The 19,585-nt window shown below is 47.1% G+C and overlaps 2 protein-coding genes across 3 annotated transcripts in view; one reads left to right on the top strand and one right to left on the bottom strand.

Annotated features, from left to right (window-relative positions):
* Positions 1–1,618: 1,618 nt before the first annotated feature.
* Positions 1,619–10,184, bottom strand: TRAFD1 (TRAF-type zinc finger domain containing 1). Of its 2 annotated transcripts, none has more exons than XM_057412594.1 (12): positions 10,025–10,184; positions 8,580–8,715; positions 8,452–8,505; positions 7,130–7,394; positions 5,448–5,714; positions 4,825–4,895; positions 4,507–4,722; positions 3,150–3,276; positions 2,719–3,046; positions 2,112–2,184; positions 1,837–1,955; positions 1,619–1,738 (listed from the first exon to the last, which is right to left on the bottom strand). In XM_057412594.1, exons 1-11 carry the CDS (start codon positions 10,072–10,074, stop codon positions 1,884–1,886), a joined length of 1,659 nt encoding a protein of 552 aa, XP_057268577.1. In that variant the 5' UTR covers positions 10,075–10,184; the 3' UTR covers positions 1,619–1,738; positions 1,837–1,883. The 2 variants fall into 2 exon arrangements, with proteins under 2 accessions (XP_057268577.1, XP_057268583.1); XM_057412600.1 differs by having other exon boundaries at positions 1,621–1,738; positions 2,719–3,025; positions 10,025–10,180.
* A 124-nt stretch (positions 10,185–10,308) lies between these two features.
* The window catches only part of NAA25 (N-alpha-acetyltransferase 25, NatB auxiliary subunit), a 28,024-nt gene continuing 18,747 nt past the window's right edge, over positions 10,309–19,585 (top strand). Inside the window, exons 1-7 of the mRNA XM_057412577.1 lie at positions 10,309–10,453; positions 13,591–13,676; positions 14,103–14,241; positions 15,661–15,779; positions 17,653–17,727; positions 18,545–18,652; positions 19,093–19,171. Coding sequence (XP_057268560.1) covers positions 10,396–10,453; positions 13,591–13,676; positions 14,103–14,241; positions 15,661–15,779; positions 17,653–17,727; positions 18,545–18,652; positions 19,093–19,171 — 664 coding nt within the window. The 5' untranslated portion in view covers positions 10,309–10,395. The remainder of the gene's footprint in view (positions 10,454–13,590; positions 13,677–14,102; positions 14,242–15,660; positions 15,780–17,652; positions 17,728–18,544; positions 18,653–19,092; positions 19,172–19,585) is intronic.

The raw sequence follows: 19,585 nt of genomic DNA, 5'->3' as shown, positions 1-19,585 counted from the left end.
AAATCTCCCGTCCCAAGGCTGGGCTGCTCGGGGGGGCTGGTGGGCACGGAGCTTGGTGTGCCGGTGCTTCCCACCGCGGCTGCTGCCGTGAACAAGGAACTGCTGCTGCCCGTCTCCTTCCCGTGAGCCGGAGCAGCCCGAGCCCGCTGCCTGCCCTCAAGGAGCGTCGGTCCCGTTACTTGATCCGTATTTATTACAGTAATTATTTATAATGACAAATAACGAACTCTTGGTCGACGCCGTTTACACCACGAAGCTGCTGAGCCAGGACCAGCCCGCATGGACTTCAGTTCCTTCAGGAGCAGGGCGCCTGCGCTGGAGCTGAGCTGTGCTGGGGCAGGGTGGCTCCAGGGTTCTATGCTCCAAGGAAGGAAGCGCTGCAGCGGTTCGACTGTCGCTCAAATGGCCTTTTAATTAAAGCTTTTCTAATCATCATTACTTCCTCGTGCTTTAAATGAACTTGACATTGTCTGTAATAGGCTTGTTTGTCAAAGCGAAGATTGGTTTGTGATGATTATTATTATTTTTTAATATATATTCATTCAGAATGTAAAATTATCCATAAATAATGGCAAACTGCTGGAGCGGGGCCGTGGTTCCAGCTGGACACGTGTCCACCTCGGTCCTGCACACGGCGTTAACCTGTTCAGTGCTCTTGGCCATGGAGTGTACACTGCATAAAGGTGATTCCTGCCCTCCCTTCGGCTGTCCTGTGTCCTTCTTTGGGGCTGGAGATCAGTAAAGATGATTAAAGAAACCCTCCACTGCTCGGGCTGCAGGTTCCCTGCTTTGAGATCCCACTTTCTGGGGTCAGGATGCTGTACTTGAATCAGAGATGGAAATGTCTTGCACCATCATGCTCGTTCATCTCTTTACCCACCCCAGAAGCCCTTTGCTGAGCCACAGTGGCTTTCCCCAGAGCTGCCACTGGGTTTAAATACCTTTATTCTGCTTTTGTTGTACAAATAAACCCTGAAGTTTGGTGGAAGCATCCACAAAATGGATGCTTCTTTAGTTTAGAAGCAGGATTCCCTCCAACCATTGTCACTCTTTGTGCTGTGGCCTCTGTGGCACTGCCAAGGCCTCCAGCACCAGACGAGTGATGGGCTCATTAGCCCTGTTCATGCCATCTGTGCTACCTGATTAATTAGGCTGATGCCCATGGTCATTATTTAAGACCTCCAGCTTTTCCATTACCTGTTCCCACAGCACAAGGGATGTGAACACCAGCAAGGACCTAACACAGGTAAGAACAGTGCAACGTGGATGGTCACACATCGCCTCAGAACAGATCACTGCTGCACAGGGTTTGGGGACAGCATCAGATAAAGTTTATTACAGGGAATTTAAAAAGCCTGGACTCTAACAGAGCAGGGGAAAGCGTTTGCAAAGACCCCACAGGCTTGGGGCTTGTCCTGTGACACCCAGAACCCCCTCACTGTGCCCCCCGGGAGCACCCAGGGCCAGGCACCTCAGGCAGACACAAGACGGAGCATCAGGGGCTGGTGCAGGGGATGCAGTGAGCCAGCCCCTGGGCTTCCATCCCTGACCCCATTGTGCAGTGACAGCCAGAGCCTGCCCTCTAAAGGACCTGGTTGAGCTCCCAGCCTTGAACAGCAAAACCTCCTTCACTGGGTGGCACAATGAGCCCCCATGGAAACATAATGCAGGTGCTGCCCCCGTTGCTGTCTTGGGGTGGGGTCCAGTGCAAAGCACAGCAGTAAAAGCCTATAATACACTGTCAAAAATACAGCTATATATATATATATAAAACACTGCCTATAAAAATTTAGACTCATAGAAAGCCTTCAATGACACGGCCATAGAGGAGTTTACTTGCGCTCGGAGAAGTAAGTAGTAGAGGGTGCAGTAACTGTGTAGAGCTAAATGTGCTTCCCGTTGGTGGTGGGTCTCTGCTCCTCTGGCTGTCCACGTGCTGGGCTCTGGGCTTTGGCCTTGAGGAAAGGGGAGGAAACAAAGTAAAAATGCAGTTGTCAAAGAGCTCTTGGTCAGAAGCAGGTGGTGAAACCCTCGCTGGAAGGGCTAAATGGTCCTGGTGCAGCCACCACGAGGGTAACAGCCAGGCCCTGCCCTCCCAGCCCCAGCCTCACCTTGGTGTTCCTGCACCTGAGGCTGCCTGGACGTTCCCGTGCCCCAGGGCTCCTTCCTCCTCCGTTGCTGGCCCTGGAGGGTGAACAGGGACACATTCTGAGGCAGGGAAGCCTACCCCCATCTGCAGGGCCCTCCCTGCAGGCAGACACGGGTCCCTCCCAGCAGGGACCCTCTGGAAGCCCTTCATGCTTTTGCACCCTGACTCGGCAGCAACAGAACCAGATCTTATGCAAAGAGCACTGAGGGAAGCAAAGGTGAGAGCATGGCAACAGACAGATGAGGAAGCATTATCCTATGTGTTCTCCCAGTGACCAATTTCTCCATTCTGTGTTGATACAAAAGCTTGAGTTTGCTGTTTGAAACTCAGGCAAGCCCCAGCCCAGTTAAACTGAGTGAAACCCTTTCAGTCACAAGCAAATAAACAGGAAGGAATCCAGACTTGGACCATGGGGAAGTGAGGCTGAGGACGGGAGTGGGTTTGTCACTGTCAGCTGCAGCTCGGAATGCACCAGACCTAAGGTGGTGCCCCTACTTCCACTAGAGCGAAGCTTGCTCCTCCAGCACCACTGACCCCTTAGGGCAGGCCTGAAACGGGAACGGTGGTACCTTGGCTGGGCTGGTGAAGCTCTGGAGATGCTGGATGTGAAGCCTTCTGAATGGCAGTTCTGAGCAGGTCTCCCATGTGGTGTTATCCCACCCGCAGGCTCGCCTGTGGCTCTGGTCCTTGGCCTCCCCTCATTGACAGACACCTTCCTGGGCTTCCCTCTGGAGGCAGAAGCATCTCCAGCTCTCAGGGAAGAGGCCAGGGGTGCGTTCCTGGCATGTGCCGCGCTACTCCGGGCTGTGGTCCCTCGTGCAGGACAGCTCAGCTCCTGCTGCCCAAAGCCGCCTGTGCTCCAAGCAGAACCATCTCCTGGGAGGGCAAAATACAACACTGAATAGGAACAGCAAACACAGCAAGAGACATTGAGCCTGGGACACGCGGTGCCCCTGCAGACGTAAAGGAGAGCACGGCTAAGCCTCTGTTCTGCCCTCACCTTGGGGCCGGGCCCGTCGCCGAGCCAGCTCTGCTGATCCTCTTCTCTCTCTGCTGGCCTGTGGAGAGGGCGGCTGCCAAGATGGGAAGCTGGTGGCAGGGCTGGCTGGGCGCAGGTCACAGTGGTGCTGGAGCAGAACACACATCTGAGTGTTTAAACGATAGCTCCAAGGACAAAAAGCAAGTTAAAAGCGCTTTCCAAGTACGCTGCCCACACAACTTCCCCTGCTGGCTGCACTTGTAAAGTCACAACTGAAATACACTGAGGAACAACAAAGTGAGAAGAGAGTCAAGGGACAGAGCAAAACCAGGAACTAGACAGGAAAACCCATCTGGTACCTTCGCCAGGTGCCAGGAATCACTTCATGGAATGTAAAACTTTAAACATGGGGTGTCCTTTATGTGGTCTGCAAACAAACCCTATGGCTGCAACTCTGCTCCAGTCACTAAGAGTTAACAAGCAGCAGCAGCTGGTAGAGAAAGCAGCTTTTGCATGTCCAAAGAGGTGAGAGAGGTGAGGGGAAAAAAGAGCCTTCCAAGAGCCAACTGTAATAGGGAGTGGGTTTTAAATAAGCTTCATCAGCTCTCATTCCTATTAGTAGTGATTTTACTAAGCCCTAGGAGAGGAAAGGCCCAGAACAAGCAAACCAAACAGCTTCACTAGTTGTTAGTTAGGACTGTAAGAATGTGAGAGCTGTGTTTGCATCACTTGGCTGGAACAGGAGCAAATCCCAGAGGACTGACTCTTCCTGCACCCCCCGGATCTGCTCTTCAGGTCTACAGCAGCACTGAAGCACCAAACGGGTCTCCTTGGTACCTGCTCAGTGTTCTGGGCCAGCAGTAACAGCTTCAGCAGTGCCGGGACCCGGTGTTCTTTCCACATGGGAAGTACCAGACAATGAGGAACTGGAATACTCTGCACCACCCAACACTTTCTCAACCCACCCTGCGGCCGAGCCTCCGGTATGTTCACACCTTACCCACCCTCTTCTTCACATCTACCCTCCTAGATTTGCAGTCTGTACTCTCTACTTCCTTCCCTCACCGGCGCAGGTTACACACTTGTGCTCCTCTCCCACCTGAGCTGATTCATACATCCTGGTTTCAACATCACTTCTATGTTCAAATCAAACATTTATATTGTGCAATTTCAGGGCCTTCTGTTTAGTTTTGAGCTTTCAGAACAATAGTTATTTTTCAGTGAGAGCCTCAGCATAGCCCAACATTTTAGCTGGGACCCAAGAGGCTTTGTTCAGGAAGATTTGACACGGGATGGTTACATGCCACAACAAGGACTTGCCACAGTCCTTGAACAACTGGATGTGACACAACAGATCAAGCTCTGGCTAGTTTAGTACCTGATGATGGAAGAGTGTCTCCTCTTCCAGCTGGATGCCACAAAACTCACAGGGAATGATAATGTCTTCCTCTGCCTGCACAGCTTGGGGCTGGGATGAGGAGAGAGACCCAAAGCCTTTGGACCCACCAGCACGCAGAACATCGTATTCCCATGGATTCGGAGAAGAACTTCTTTTACTGAACGAGGCAAAGGCACTTGCTGGGTTACAACCTGTCTGTATGCAAGGAACATGGCAAGATTAGCTCTCCTGCTGAGCACAGGTTGACTTGAAAAGCCATGCTCTGCAAAGACCCCTAGATCCAAGAAAGTACCAAACCTGGTGAAGAATCAGGTCCTCAGCAGGGTAGAGCTCCTCACAAAACTCACACGGCAACATGATGATCTCATCTGCAAAGGAACAGTTATACCCTCAACCATGGGGCAGTCTGATGTAGCTGGACTGACTTACCCTCAAAATCCCTAAGCAGCAGACCCCTGGCTCTAACACCAGGGCACCAACTGGAGCAAACATTATGGAAACACTCTGGTCCCACTTGCTGAATTCCACATGAGCAAATTCACATCACTCAGAATGAGAACAATGTTTTGGGGTCAAAGATCTATCTTTTGTCTATCTATCTTCTTGTAAAAAAGCCTATTACTGCCTTTAATAAACCCTTTAGTACCATTTCTCCTTTCAGCACAAGCTGGCACTTCAGGCCTCCCCCAGGTCCTCCCTTCATGTTTATCACCTACTCAGTTGTTATGAAGCTCCCGCCACATACCAAGGTCAGAGATTCACTACAGCTTTGATTTCTTCCTTCCCTGCTGCCTTGCTTTAGAGGGACTCTCAAAGAGGCTAATTCTGCATTTTAAGTCTCTGACATTCCCAGTCCAGGAATCCTCTCTTTCCTTCTCCCTTCCCTCAAACTTTAAGGGAACAACAGCGTTTATACTTACTTTTACTGATGTTTGACATGCTAGAAGGCACGAAAGAGTCACAGAAGGTATCCAACTCGTCTCTATCATTACGATAGGCAGATGACACAGACTCTCTGGTGTAGCAGTTTTCCCAGAAGTCACTGGGAATTTCAGCTGCAGTGTTCTTGTGCTGATGATCCTCATTCTGGAGGCTGAGAGCCAACGCGTAGTCTAAGTCAGGGTTCCACCCCTCGTCAAGTGCAGAATGGGCACTTTCACTTCTCCCCAACCGCTCCAGTTCATTCCCTTCAAAAGACAAGTATGAATTTGAGAGAACATTAAGCCAGCAACAAGCAGTACCCTCCTGGACACCAGAACAGCTCAACTAGGAGGGTTTCACATGTGCACACTCAGAGTTCAGCACTCAAAGCCTGTATCAGATTCATAAGGAAAGTGATGAACAGTCAGCCTACTTTTGTTTGTAATAACCCAAAAGGAGAAACAGAAGGAAGTTGTTCCTCTTACTCCAAAAGCTTGAACTTAAGCTTCTTGGGAGCCTTACAGAGTCACTGAGGAACCTTCTGGGACCTACACTGTGAACAAGGTCCAACCCACAGCCTGTAGTCTCATCCCTTTTACAAGGCTGAAACACTTTTTTCAGTATCTCAAGGAGAAAACAAATTCCTTTTACTGGCATGACCCTTGACAACAGTGGGAATTAAACACATCCAGAAGAAAACCATAACGTGGTTTCTGGTAGGAAAGCCCCACTGAAAAGAAAACCAGGCCCAAGGCTCAGCCAATGATGCCTAAGGACACGCTCAGTGCTCCTCACCCATGCTGGCCTATTTCAAGTCTCTCTGGTATTTCATTTGTACTGATTATGTGAGAATTTTAAATACAGCTCCCACATGCATAAAAATATCCCCTGTGAACACTCTTTAGCAGTTATTGTAAGCAGCCTACAGGCTACAGCTCCACAGATTATTCAGCTTTATTAGTCAAACCCAGAGGTTATTTCTACAAGCTGAGCAAAGACTGTAAATTAGGACTCTACACTGTGAAACCCTCCACATGGCCCACAGCAGAACATGAATTCAGCTCCTGGAAAAGCTGGGTCTGAAGTGTGATGCAAGTGGAGGGAAGAGATTAGAGGCTTAGGAAAGGGCAGAGGCATTGATAATCGTCTCAGTGATGGCCAAACAGGATGTTCCTGCTGACATGTGCTCTACTACACATGGGAACCCACGTCCAGCTCTTACCTACCCACAACTGAAGGAAAGAGCAGTGCAGCTGCTCAATGAAAATGGACAGAATTTGCAGTGAGCAAACAACTCCAACTTCATTTTTAAGCTAGACACCTAGAGACAAAAGAACAGGCAGTGAACTGGGCTTTCACCCCGGGTACCTCAGAGTCCTGCATCCAGCTGGCTTACACCTTTGTAGATCTATTCCCTGGCAGAACAGCCCCACAGTGCCTCTGGAGCTTCCATGATCCCCTATTCTCACAGAAAGCAATTACAAGACCTTGCACTTGGATCAAGTGGCAAATGTCACATCAGAAGCCAGTTATTGCTCTTCTCTCCACCTTACCTCCCTTTTGCTTTCTTTTTACGACTGAAATAGTTCTTCTGCTAATGTCCCCAAGGGTTTTCTCTCCTACAGAGCTGCTATAAATGTGCTTTTCTGGGGCATTCTCCACAAGGGCCCAGGGTAGTTACCTGATCCGAGTTGCCTTCTGACATCTCGAAGGGCACGCAAAACTACAGCCTCATCCTCAAAGCGAGCCACTCCTCTCACTTGCTTCACCTCTTGCCCACAGACTCGAGGATGCTCTTGGAGATCTTTCACCATGATGTTACGACCGCATCCTCCACAAAGCTCAGTCCTGGCCCCACAGTAAACTTCATGGTCCAGCAGCTCCTTGAACGTAAGCTGTATGTCACAGTACTGGCAGAGGGCAGGACGCAGAGGGCACGCTGACGCCTGGGAATAGAACAGAGGGATTATTTTTCACCTACAGAAGGCAGAGGTGAAGAGAGCTTCTCAGTTTGCTTAGGAGCTGAGTGCTCCATTGTTTCTTTAGCCAGCCCCAAAGCTACGCTGAAGAACAGCCTGGAAAAAGATAGGACATGAGAAATGGAAGAAAAATGTGTTGTGTAACCTGTATAGTCATAAAGGTGCCAAGTGAAGCACTCCCAATACTCAGATGGGGTTTTATTAACCTGTATTGCTTAGACAGCAGATTCACATTGTGCTTTTTGAAGTTACAATCCTGAACTTGTTACAGATACAGACTTGAAATCACATTTCATTGAGCACTGCTAAAAACATGTCTGTGCCTGTTCTGTTAAGGAAGAGATTTACAGCTCATTTGCTACTCAACAAGAATTGCTGGCCTATGTTCTTTACCCTACTGAGTGACAAGTAAGTGCTAAGTTGCCCTTCAAAAGGGGTTAAACATGGATTAAATACATGTCATAATTGCAGATGCTGCAATAATGCATCATCATTTGCTTTACAAACAAAACTAAAAGCACTACACACAAGCGTGCAGGATAAACTGCTTGCAAGGTTTAACTGGACTTATCCTTTTCTCCTCACAGGATTGCCTGTGACAGCAGCCAGCATCTCAGAAATCCCACTGTGTCCTAGTCTAGTTCATTTTACATGATTTCATTTGATGAGTTATTAAAACTCCCATAATGAGTGCAGCAGAGTCAGAACAGTGTGATGTTGAAGGAATGGGAAAAGTCAAGTTGATGATGTTCTGTACTTCTGAATTAGCATTTTTCATCTTGATCATTGATAAGGACAAAACCACCAACTATCACGGGTACCCTTTAAAAGGAAGACTTGAGCAGGTTCCACCACTTTCAGGCAGTTGCCAATCACCTTCTGTCAGAGGGTTTGAATTTAGAAAGCACAGGTCAATAAAATGGATTCCAACCACAGGTTGGAAGCCAGGTCTGGGCTCTAGAATTGAGCTTGGAAACACCATAGAGTACCCCTCCAAGTGTCTAATAATATCAAGTCCACCAACCTCATGATCCTTCAGGAGACTGTTTTCTATCTTCATCCTGCACTTGCAGGTAACCTACAATAAACAAAACCTCGTTAGATTAATTGCCCCAGAAGTCAGCAATGTCAGAGGAGACACCCGTTTCTCACCTGCACGTGCTCGGACTCAATGTGGTTCTTCATTTCGGACTTCGGGATGGATTCGCTGCAGTAGCAGCATACTTCAATATTTCTGCTACAGTGGATTTCATGGATGATGAAATTAACAGCAGGGATGTCCTTTTTGCTGTGAGAAAGTCACAGAGGTCACTTTGCAGAAAATACACTGATAATAATAGTCCCAAGCAGTTTTTCATAAGGAGAATAAAATCCTAAGAAAGCTTTCTATGAATTCATGGTTTAGAGAGGTGGGTAACTAAAAAGAAAGGCAAGCCCAGCCAGGCCTCAGTGCTCCTTTATAGTGGGATATTAGCATGAAAAAGTCACAACTTTCACACCGCATGAAGATAAAATCAAAGTGGATTCATTTCCTTGTGTGAAAGGCAATTTTTGAATCATAAACAAGCCATTGCCAGGTTTAAGTGAATGAACTAATCTGGGAAGATAAAAAGTTTCTTCCTGAAATAACCTGGCTATGAGGCTGAACAGAGCTCTGCTTGGAGAATATAAATATCAGATCCTGTCAGGCCAGATCTGCTCACTGAAGGAGCAGTAACTGCATTTACTCCATGGCCAAAGTTTCCCAACTCATTTCGAAGACACATATTTTCCTATCTTGAGGAGGATGCACGGCTTACAAACACAAAGGGTCCAAAAAGAACCGAGGCACTGGGAGCTTTGTTCTTATTCCTGCCTCAAGCAGGGAAGCAGCATTTCCAGATGGATCTATCCTCTATCCTCTCCCCCCAAAGAAATCAGCCTTCAAAACACCATCATTAACTTTATAACCTATTCCTCAGTGCCTTCCGTATCACAAAGGAAGGTCATTACAAGCCTTCTGTAATGAACAAACGTTCCGTTCTCTCCCTTGTCAGATCCCAAGCAGCCAATGCCCTGGCAAAGCAACAAAGCGCAACAGCAGTGGCTCAGCTGCACAAAGTGGCTGCTTGCAAACCAACTCCCCCGATGCTGCAAGAAACTTGTTCGGCTTCTGGTATCTCTGAGGGAAAAAATAAGTGAGGTTCTGTAGCTGCTTCTGTTCCAGATGCACTCCCGAGGTTTCAGCGTTATCAGTGAACGCATTACCGACATCGGAGCCGCTGCGGAGGGAACTGTTATCAAAGAGAAACAAGGCCACTGCGATACGTTCCTACTGACTCTATTTGTACATCTGCGTCTGAGCCGTGGGGCTGCCGAAGGAAAACTTGGATTCACAAATCCACATCTTCATTTCTATCCGAACGCCCTGGTTCGGATCCTGTGGTTTCTGTTCAATAAAGGCTGGGAACATCACAAGGCACGGCAAAGCCCAAACCCCCACCGTTCCTAGGGGATCATACGATCACGGCTCGCCCGCCCGTCCCAGTGTCCCACAGCGCTTGGAGGGAGCCCACGGCGGCACGGAGCCGCCACCAGCGCTCGGTTTCGTTTCTTACCAGTTCCCGCAGAGCCGCGTTTCCGCCTCGGTAACCGCCGCGATGGCCATTTTGTGCCCGGGGGCCGCAGGGCAGGGCCCCCCTTCCCTCAGCCCCTCACGGCGGGCAGGGCGCTCCCGGGGCCCGGGCCGCGGCTCCCTCCCCTCAGGCGAAGCGCGGGCTGGGGCTCCCCCGCCCTGGGCACGGCGGGGTGGGACTGGGACTGGGACTCGCACACCCGGCCCGGCCCCGCTCCGCTCCGCTCCCTTCCCGCAGCTCCCCGGGCTCCCGACACCGGGCCCGGCCCCGCCCCGTGCTTCCAACCGGCCCCTTCACCCCCGCCCCGGGCCGGCCCGGCCGGCGGCTGCGCACTGCGGTTCTGCGCTCTCATCATGGCGGCGCGGGGCCATGTGCAGGACCCCAACGACCGGCGCCTGCGGCCCATCTACGGTACGGACCCCGCGAGCCCCCGGCCCGGCTCCCGGCCCTGCCGCCGCGGCATCGCGGTGCTGCCCCGACCCGTCCGGCGGCCCCTGGGCGCGGCGCGGAGGGGCCCGGCCCGGTCCGGCGAGCGCTCGCTGGCTGCTCCGGCGGGCCCCGCCGCCCGCCCGCCCGCCTCTCCGCCTCTCCCGCTCCATCCCCGGCGCCGGGGCAGCGCGCTCGGGGGGTGGCGGGGAGCGCGGCCCCAGTCCCGGCTGCTCCCTCCGGAGGAGCCTCTTTTCCGCCGTGGGGGTGCGGGTCGGTCCCGGCTCCCACCCGGGGCTGGAAGCGGGAGTTCGGGGGCACCCGGGGTCCGTCCCCGCTGCGCGTCTTCCTGCGGGCAGCGGAGCTTCCTTCAAGGGGATCCCCATCCGGACACCCCCCCCACGGGTCCGGGGTGATGCGCGGAGGGGCAGTACCCATGGGGAGGGGGGTTTCTGCGCCTCTTTCAGTCAGTGCAGCTCTGGTCGGCGTTTGTTTCTTGCTGCGGAGAAGTTGGAAAAGGGTTAGCTCGTAAAAGGAGCAGGGGCAGTCGCGGGTACCTTAAAGTTGTGTTTTGAAGTGCTGTGGCACAGGTTAATTACGGTGTTATGGAAGTTAATTGGGAGACGAGCGAAGTAGTTAGAAGGTGGTCTTGTTAAGAAACCTCCTGTATTAAGCTTTCCCCAGTATTTCCAAGGATATTACATGTAATTGGGGTTGCTTAAGAGACTGGAGGCAAGCTTAGCTCTGTGTATGCAAATATAGGGAAAGAGAGGAGAAAAAGACTTCCCCAGGCTACAGTGTCGTTTATCCTCTAAAACTGAGGATTGGACAGAGATATAGGAGGATGTTCTCAACTTCTTTCAACATTAGAAGAAAATAACTCTTCCTCTGAAGGTGGAGAGCTGCCCTCATTTGGGATGCTTCAGGAATGTCCTATGCTGTGAGAATATTGCGGTTATAGACTTGCGTTCGTGATGGTTCCAGTGAGGTGGAGGGGGATAGTTGTGTTTGGTTAAAAGAGTAAACATGCAGCGGTCTTAAAATTCATCTAATCATGAGTGCAGGAGTGTGGTTTGTCTGTATGTAACAGATTTAAGAGTTTTCCTTAATTTTCTATACATGCCATTGTTAGTAACGTGATTCTTTGTGTTGTAACCTGTGTGACATCTTTAAGCTGCCTTAAAAGAAAAAACTTGGTGAACTCAACCGACATTAAAGCAGATGATGCTGAGATATATTTCACTGTATTCCTTTCAGAGGCAGCTTTGAAAGAGCCTTCTGCTAGTTCTAGAAAGGATTATCTGCAGTGTAAGGTTGGCATCCAGGCTTTGGTGCTGCAGAACCCAAAACAAAGTGTGTGTCCTCAAGAGGGAAATACAAGACTTCACAGAAGTCACAACCTGGAGGTGTGCAGCGTGAGGCTGAAGGTCTGATTCTTGACTTAAAGCCGTGTTGTGGGTTTGCACCATGTGCGTGGTTGCTCAGGTTTCCTCGACAGCTACGTTTATCTTCCATCCTGTTCTCCCTTCACCTGGAGGTTCATTCATATGTTGCTTTTCCAGCCACTGAACATCTCCACCTCCAGACTTGCAACTAATATAGGCTGAAGTTGCTTTCCGTTTCCCTTGAATTCCTTTGGAAGTTGCCAGTACTTTGGCTTCCAACAAACTTACTTGTTGTTAGCAAAATACAGTCTCTTTATTCTGCTGCAGTTTAGAGAAGCTTGTGGTTTATTTGATTTACCTTAAGACAGCTGAAGTGGAGATGTTATCAGTACAGTTGTTAAACAATCCAAGACAGGCAGTGCAGCGTGTGTGAGCATAATTTGTGTGTGAGCTGTGCAACACAGATCCTTAAATCACAGAGTCTCTGCTGGTGCATGAAGACATGACCAGAACCTTGTATTCCATGGGTTTGGAACCTTTTCCCTGAGAAATCCCTGCTTAAGTTTTGATGTTGAAGATGATGCACAGGCCTTTTCAAGTTAAAACAGCCATCTAACCCTTGGACAGTCACTGTCTTACAGCATCAAACTATATTTCATGCTGCAGCATTTTGTTTTGGTTGGTGTGGGCAGGCTGCCTTGTTTGAGGTTTTGTCTGCATGGTCTCAGGAGCCCAATTAGCTCCGCATTAAATCTGCAGCACTTACTCGGCCATGGAAGCAAATGTTGAAGCTGCTGGCTATAAATCTCATCAGTATAGATGCACACTTTGTGCCATATCCCAGGAATTACTAAGGTCACCTCGGTAAAAGAGTTTTTTTCATAATGAGAACTACAGACTTGATGAGAAAAAGATGTCAGTGTAATTTCAGTTAACTGGTGTTGGCTCTGTTCAGTTTGGTGGGGAGAGGCCAGGACGATGCGAGCAGACCCTTCCCTGTTGGCACCTCAGGTGCAGCTAAGCTTTTTCTGGTAGGTTTTGGTTAGGTTTTGAGGAAGGGGAGGCATATAGGGCTCATGTTCTAATCTAAAACTACTTGTACGTGATGATGTGCTCAGTGGTGAACACTGAGCTGAATACAGGAGAAAATAGACTTGAGGCTGGGGTTTGGGGTTTCTGCAGCTGAAGCTTTACTTGACATTGGGATCTCCCCCAGGAAATAAAACCATTCTGGTGAAAGATAGTGATGCTCTGTTAGGGGACACATTGACTCTGCCTGAGGTGTGAATCTTGTGGACAAGTAGGTTTACTCACTTAATGCTTTGATAGATGTTGAGTGCTTAGTTTCCAACCTGCTGCCTGTTAAAAGTCATTGAAAGTCTCCCAAAGGCACACCAAATGAATTCCAGCTTCGGCTGAAGCCAAGAGGCTCAGCATCATTGCTAGCAAAGAGCTGTTGCTGCAGAACCCATTCTATTATGTCTCTTTTGTTGCTGTAATGATCTGTGTGGAGTAATTACAAAAGCTTGTTTGTTTGACTGACTAAAACTGGTACAGCAGATGAATACTTCATCTACAAAGTGACATGTTTCCTGAATGTTAGGCTTAGTAGTAATTGTACAAGGGAAATGGGGTTTGCACTACTGGCCTGCAGCACATACTCCACAGTAAAATTGGAGGTAGCTTTCCAGAATGGTCTTTGTGTTCTGGTGTAATGCTGTGTATGTTCTTCTGCAGATTATCTGGACAATGGCAATAATAAAATGGCAATCCAGCAAGCAGATAAGCTGCTCAAAAAACACAAGGATCTTCACTGTGCAAAGGTAAGTGTGACTGTGGTGCAGACCTCCTTTGGTGAGCAGAGCTCTGAGGCGTGATGCTGTCCAGGATCTTCCAGAGACCAGCGTGTTTCCTGAGCCCTCAGGAACATCTGGGGCTGTTCTCCTCCACACCATACCATGTAGGCAGCTCTGGTCAGTTTTCAGTCTGCAGGCTGGGAGAGCTGAGTGGTGGCTGATGCCTTAGAGCAGCCTGCCTGTCTGTTAAAGAAATGGAAAGCCACACTATTGATACAGCTTGCATTTGGAAGTTTTCTTCAATGCCATATGGATTAGAAGCCTAATAAAACCTGAAGGTCTGGAGAAGTAATGAGGTGGTTGGGCAAAGCTTCTCCCCACCAGGAATGAGAGGGTTTTCACTGGTAACTGCCAACTGTGCTCCTAACAGCTGCCTCTCCCTTGTGTTGATAGGTTCTGAAGGCAATTGGCTTGCAGAGGACTGGCAAGCAGGATGAAGCGTATGCTCTGGCACAAGAAGTGGCAGCACTTGAGCCCACAGATGATAATTCCTTGCAGGCTCTCACCATCCTTTACCGGGAGATGCACAGACGTAAGCTTTCTCCTTTCCCTCTCTTAAAAATCAGAATTATTTATATGCTTCTAAAAGTATGTCACCCACAGTTTCATGGGAAACGTGCAAAGTCTGGGATTTGTGTTAGGATACTCAGGGGATTTAAAGGATGCCTGTTATAAATGCCTCTAAGGCTCCAGTGATGATATAGCAAAGAACCTTGTTTAGGCTTCTCATTAACACTACTGTGTACATAGTTCCTAAATGAATGACATGGTAATAACAATCCATCACTATCAGCCTGTGAGTTCACTTTTTGATGAAAGCCACTGGAATTTGTTGTCTGTATACGTAGCAGAGATGACAAATCACACAGGCTTTTTTTGAACCTTATGTACTGCTTATCTACAGCTCTAAACAGTTGTTTATGGCAGCTTCTTGTGGTTCTTGCTGGTGGTAGTAACCTTTGTAGTTGAATCGCTGGAGCAATGGCAATGGGGTGAAACAACTTCTTTAGAAATGGCTGTTGGATATCAGTCTGCAGTACAGCAGTTGCTCATGCTTTCCTAGCTTCTTTCTATGTGTGTAGGTATATATAGAGTTGAAGCATCATTTCTTGAATAATGTGAAATGTTTCCTCTGTACGTGTGATTTCAATATAAAGATGTCAAAAGCCTTTTGGTGATTCTAAACTTGCATAAAGTTTAAGCTCGGATTTCTAACTTTTAGGTTTATAACTCAGAAAGGAAGTAGTGGGTGTCAGGCACTTCCACTTTCAGTCCTGCAAGAAAATTGTGATTAGGTGGCTTATGTATGTGTGTTGAGGATATGTAAAATGTGTGAAAGACATTAGTTTTTGAATACTACGCTGAGATATGATTGTATAAGAAAAACAACTCTGGAAGGATGAAAATGTCAAAGTTTTGTGTATTACAATACCATAAGAACTTAGTCATGACAGAGCTATTATTAAAACATACTATTAAAAAGTATTTTACTTGTTAAGAGTGCTAAAATAGGCAACTGGGAAATAACAGGATATGACTAACATAAGTAAACCTGTGATAAGAGTAACTGATTTGATATTAGGTTCTGAAAATGTTCTGTGTTTAGGCACAGAATTCATGTGGAGCAGTCATTCTGCCAGGAGCAGCATCTTAATTCAGTTTAATGCTCCAAAATAGATTCACTTCCTTAAGAAAAAGACTTCAGTGCTTCTGAGCTGTTCAGTTGTTTCTGTTAACTCTGGTTTGAGGTTGGTTTGTTTGGGTTTTGTGAGCCCTTTCCTCCTTTGCCTGATGCATGTAGTGTTTGGGGTCTTGGGAGGGAGAGCCATTTTTGTGGTTGATGAGTGTAATTAAATTACAGTTCAGAGTATCACTGATATTATCTTTAGGTAGCTGTGCTTTAAAATTACTCCCAAATTTGTCTTAACTCGAGCATTTGGGTTTGGTTTAGCGGAACTGGTAACCAAACTTTATGAGGCAGCTGTAAAGAAGGTTCCCAACAGTGAAGAGTATCACTCCCACCTCTTCATGGCCTACGCCAGGGTTGGTGAATACAAGAAGATGCAACAGGTATGATCAACAGTTTGTGTTCTGGTCATTTTAAGGTGTCTTTTTCTGTATATGTTAATCACAAGTCATCTTCCAGAAAGCTCAGCTGGGTTAATGCAAAGGTTAGACTCTCTTATTCTTTACAGAAAGGCTTAAAAGACCGTTATTTGAGGGGTGGCTTATCTGAAGACAAATGATTTCTTTTCCTTGTGTGGGTTAGGACAAAAGTTGTGCCTTTTGTGTGTGTAGTCTGATAGAAAATCTTGGTTATTTTGGGGAGGTTTTTATCGGCCTGTCTTAAACAGGCCAGTGGTTACATATGAGCAGTGTATTATAAAGGAATTCTGGAGTAGATAGAAAAAGATGTGGCTAGATCTTCTGATCCGTATTTCAGACACGATTTACTCCTTAGTTTTACGTTTGGGAAGAGGAATGTTGCTCATGCTCTTACCTCTGTAGTCTAATATCTAACTAGGCTTGTATTGGTTGTAATTCAGTGAAGGCAAATTAAAAAGCACTTCCTTGAAGCACATCTCAGCTGGCAGAACAGCGTCATGCTGGTTAGTTTTGTTTTCATACCTTTCAAATTAGGTGCCTGGAGAATGCTTATAAATGGAAGATTGTTTTCAAACCATGTGTGTTCACTCTTCTGCATAAGAAAGCACAGAGAGCTGAGTAAATAAGTCCTAAACTCCCTCTTGTTCCCACTGTGTTAAGGTGACTTGAATTTTTGTGCAAATAACTAGAGGAATGTATTGAGCAGAAGTGTTACCTTCCATTGTAGCCCAGCTTGCATGCTGTTTGAGTTCAAGCTGTAGGTGGAAGCTAAGTTATTAATGTACATAGAATGACAAGCCTCGTAACACAATATAAATTTCAGAGATGGGACTATGTTAATTGTGCTCCTGTCTACAACCACAAGTGGAAAAAATGCCCGTCTTACACAGATAAATAACAATATTTAACATTTATATGACCTGCTGTATGTTTAAAATGTCATAAACATGTATCTAGTTAAGTTATCCAGACACTGGCAGAGTAGGATGTCCCAGAGTGGCCTGTGCACTTAACTGAAGGACTTAGAGATGCAAACAATGTGTGGATGCTGACTTATCAGAGAGTGAAAATAAACCTTAGTGTTGTAGGGTATTTCATTTGAAAGGACTGGAAAATGCAGTCAGGAGATAGGCACACAAGTCCGTCTGTGTTAGTGTACTGTATTACATGTAGTTTCTCAAACTTTTTACAGATTTTATATAGGTAAAAGTGTTGTTCCTCATTATATACAGGCACTGAAATTTGTGAAAAAATGTGTGAATAAGTCTGTATTAGGCTAGGAAATCTTTAGTTCTTTGGCTCTGCTTTGATGCATCCAAGCTTTCAGCTCAACCTTTGCTTTTAACCACAGCTTTGCATGTACACGTGACCTCATGTTTCAGGTATCTGAGTATGCGTATGTATGACATGAGCATTGAGGGTCTGTTGCTTACATGAGGGAGGCGTGTGGTTTGCTGTGCCTTTTAGCACTGAGTGAACATTCTAGTGCAAATCAGCACTGGAAATAGCCCCTTCCTAAAGAGTAAGTTTTCTGCTTCCTCATGTAGATACCACTTCTAATTAAAGCTGGCATCTGTTTAGGCAGTCGTACATGCACATGCTCATTGCTGTTCCCTGTCAGACCTACACAGAGTACTTCAAAACGTTTTCACCCTGTTTCCTTCTTTAGCAAAGTGTGTTAGGATGGAAGGGCTCACAGGCTGATAAAAGTCCTCCCATGTAGTTGCTAGTTCTGTGTTGTCTCCTGCCATCATTGCTGCTTAACTTGTGTTTGTCGTGAGTGCTTGTGAAAAGAGATGTTTTGGGAATGATGAACATTTTGCCTTATATTTTTCAGGCTGGAATGGCACTTTATAAGATTGTACCCAAAAATCCTTACTATTTTTGGTCTGTGATGAGCCTGATTATGCAGGTGTGTACAGAATTGCAAATGAGTTGACTTTTCCTGCAGGTGCAAATATAGAAAAGTTCTGAGTGGAAATATTGGGGATTATTTGAAGTAAAATGTGTGGTTGAATGTATCTCTATGATGCTGGGAGAAGGACTGAGCCCTCCTCAAGTAGCACTATTGATGTGGTCCAAAATGAATGCTGTAGTGTTTTAATAAAGCAACATGACTGGTCTGCCTTACCGCATTTATGTAACTTGAATTCTCCTCTCTCTGGACTGTCTTTAGTTAGCTCATGAATAGCACCTCAGATATCTGCAGCTCCTGAGTCAGAACTGTTCCTCTCCAACTAGGTTACAAAGGCTCTAGGAGGAAAGAAATGAGAGCTCTGAGCTTAGCATCTCTTTAAGACTGCAGAGGGTCTGCAGGAATAGACAGCAGATTGGCTGTGCTGCTGCTGGTGACAGCAGGTCTGGGCACTGTTCAGACAGCCCAGAAGTGTTGGCCAAATACAAAATAAGCATGGGGGCATTCAACACCTTCTCTAAACCACCATGGAATGGAAAACAATGCTGTGTTCTTGCTGTATGTTACCTGCCATGGGTATTGTGTGCCTGGATGCATAAGTGTGGACAGTGAAATCAAGAGTAAGGTTTTCTGTGTGTCAGTAGTTTTAGGGCTGCCTTCTAACAGAGGCAGATGGCAGCTCTGAGTGTGTGGGGTTGGGAGAGGGGAACTGGAGCACCTGGGTGGGTTTTTTCCTCTTTTAATGTGGAAAAAGCAATGGGAAAGACAACCCACGAAGCTGCTGAGCTGGTCCAATAACTCTTCTCTTCTTCAGTCTATTTCAGCCCAGGATGAAAACCTCTCAAAGACAATGTTTTTGCCACTAGCTGAGAGAATGGTGGAGAAGATGGTGAAGGAGGATAAGATTGAAGCTGAGGCTGAAGTAAGGCTTGCTTGCAGATACTTTCAGGTTGATTTGGACATTACTGAGGGAATGCACTGTTAAAAGGAGTTGATTATTGTAACAGTTTTCCAAGATAACAATCAGTAGTTTTCTGGAAGTCAACGTGAATGTAGTGGGACAGAAGGAGCAGGAAGTTGAGAGGGATTTGGAATCATGTGGCCAAGGAAGTATTTTGGCACTTGATTTGACTGATGAAGTATTTGATTTTGCTCCCTGGGAGGCCCCAGGAGAAACTTCAGGACCAAGAATGGAAAAAGACCTAAATTCCTGAATGCTCCACCCTCTGGGATGCTAAAGATAGCTTTGCAGGCCTGGCTATCTCCTCTCCTAATGACAGGAACACAAGCCCCTTTATTTCTTGGCACACCTGAGTCTTATTTTACTAGCAAATTTCATTGCAGTCTAATCTTTCTTTTAAGGTCGAGCTGTACTACATGATCCTGGAACGTTTGGAGAAGTATAAGGAAGCCTTAGATGTTGTGAGAGGAAAACTGGGAGGTAACTTATTCTGTCCATTAATCATCAGACTTGTGTGGAGGGCACAGCAAGTTCTCCTTTGCTTCAGGCTTGTCCACTGCCCAAAAAAAGTAAGAAAGCTGTAAGAAGCCTGACTCTTGGCATCAGTTTCAAACATTGATGCAAACTGTGGAGGTGCTCTTGTGCAGGCTGGTTTTACCCACCTGATTATGGTATTCTAAGTGTTATTTGCTGATGAACTTAGCAGCAGTGTGCTTAACAGTAGTAGATTGATAGCATATTCGTTTGTAGCTGCCATCTTCCAAAGAGGTTGCTAGTATCTTACCTTTTTGAGGGTTTTCTGGTGATTAAAATGCACTTGCAGTTTTAAGGAATTGGGATGTAAAAGCTTCCATAGGAGATTTGTCCTTTCTGTCCTCTGAGGGCCTCTCTTTT

The sequence above is a fragment of the Pezoporus wallicus genome, unplaced genomic scaffold (genome assembly GCF_028554395.1).
Source record: "Pezoporus wallicus isolate ANWC-B61680 ecotype Strahan unplaced genomic scaffold, APGP_CSIRO_Pwel_v1 contig_13850, whole genome shotgun sequence".
In the NCBI taxonomy this organism is placed as follows: Eukaryota; Metazoa; Chordata; class Aves; order Psittaciformes; family Psittacidae; genus Pezoporus; species Pezoporus wallicus.
Note: the sequence above shows the minus strand (reverse complement) of the source record. Positions and strands in the feature narration are given on the sequence as shown.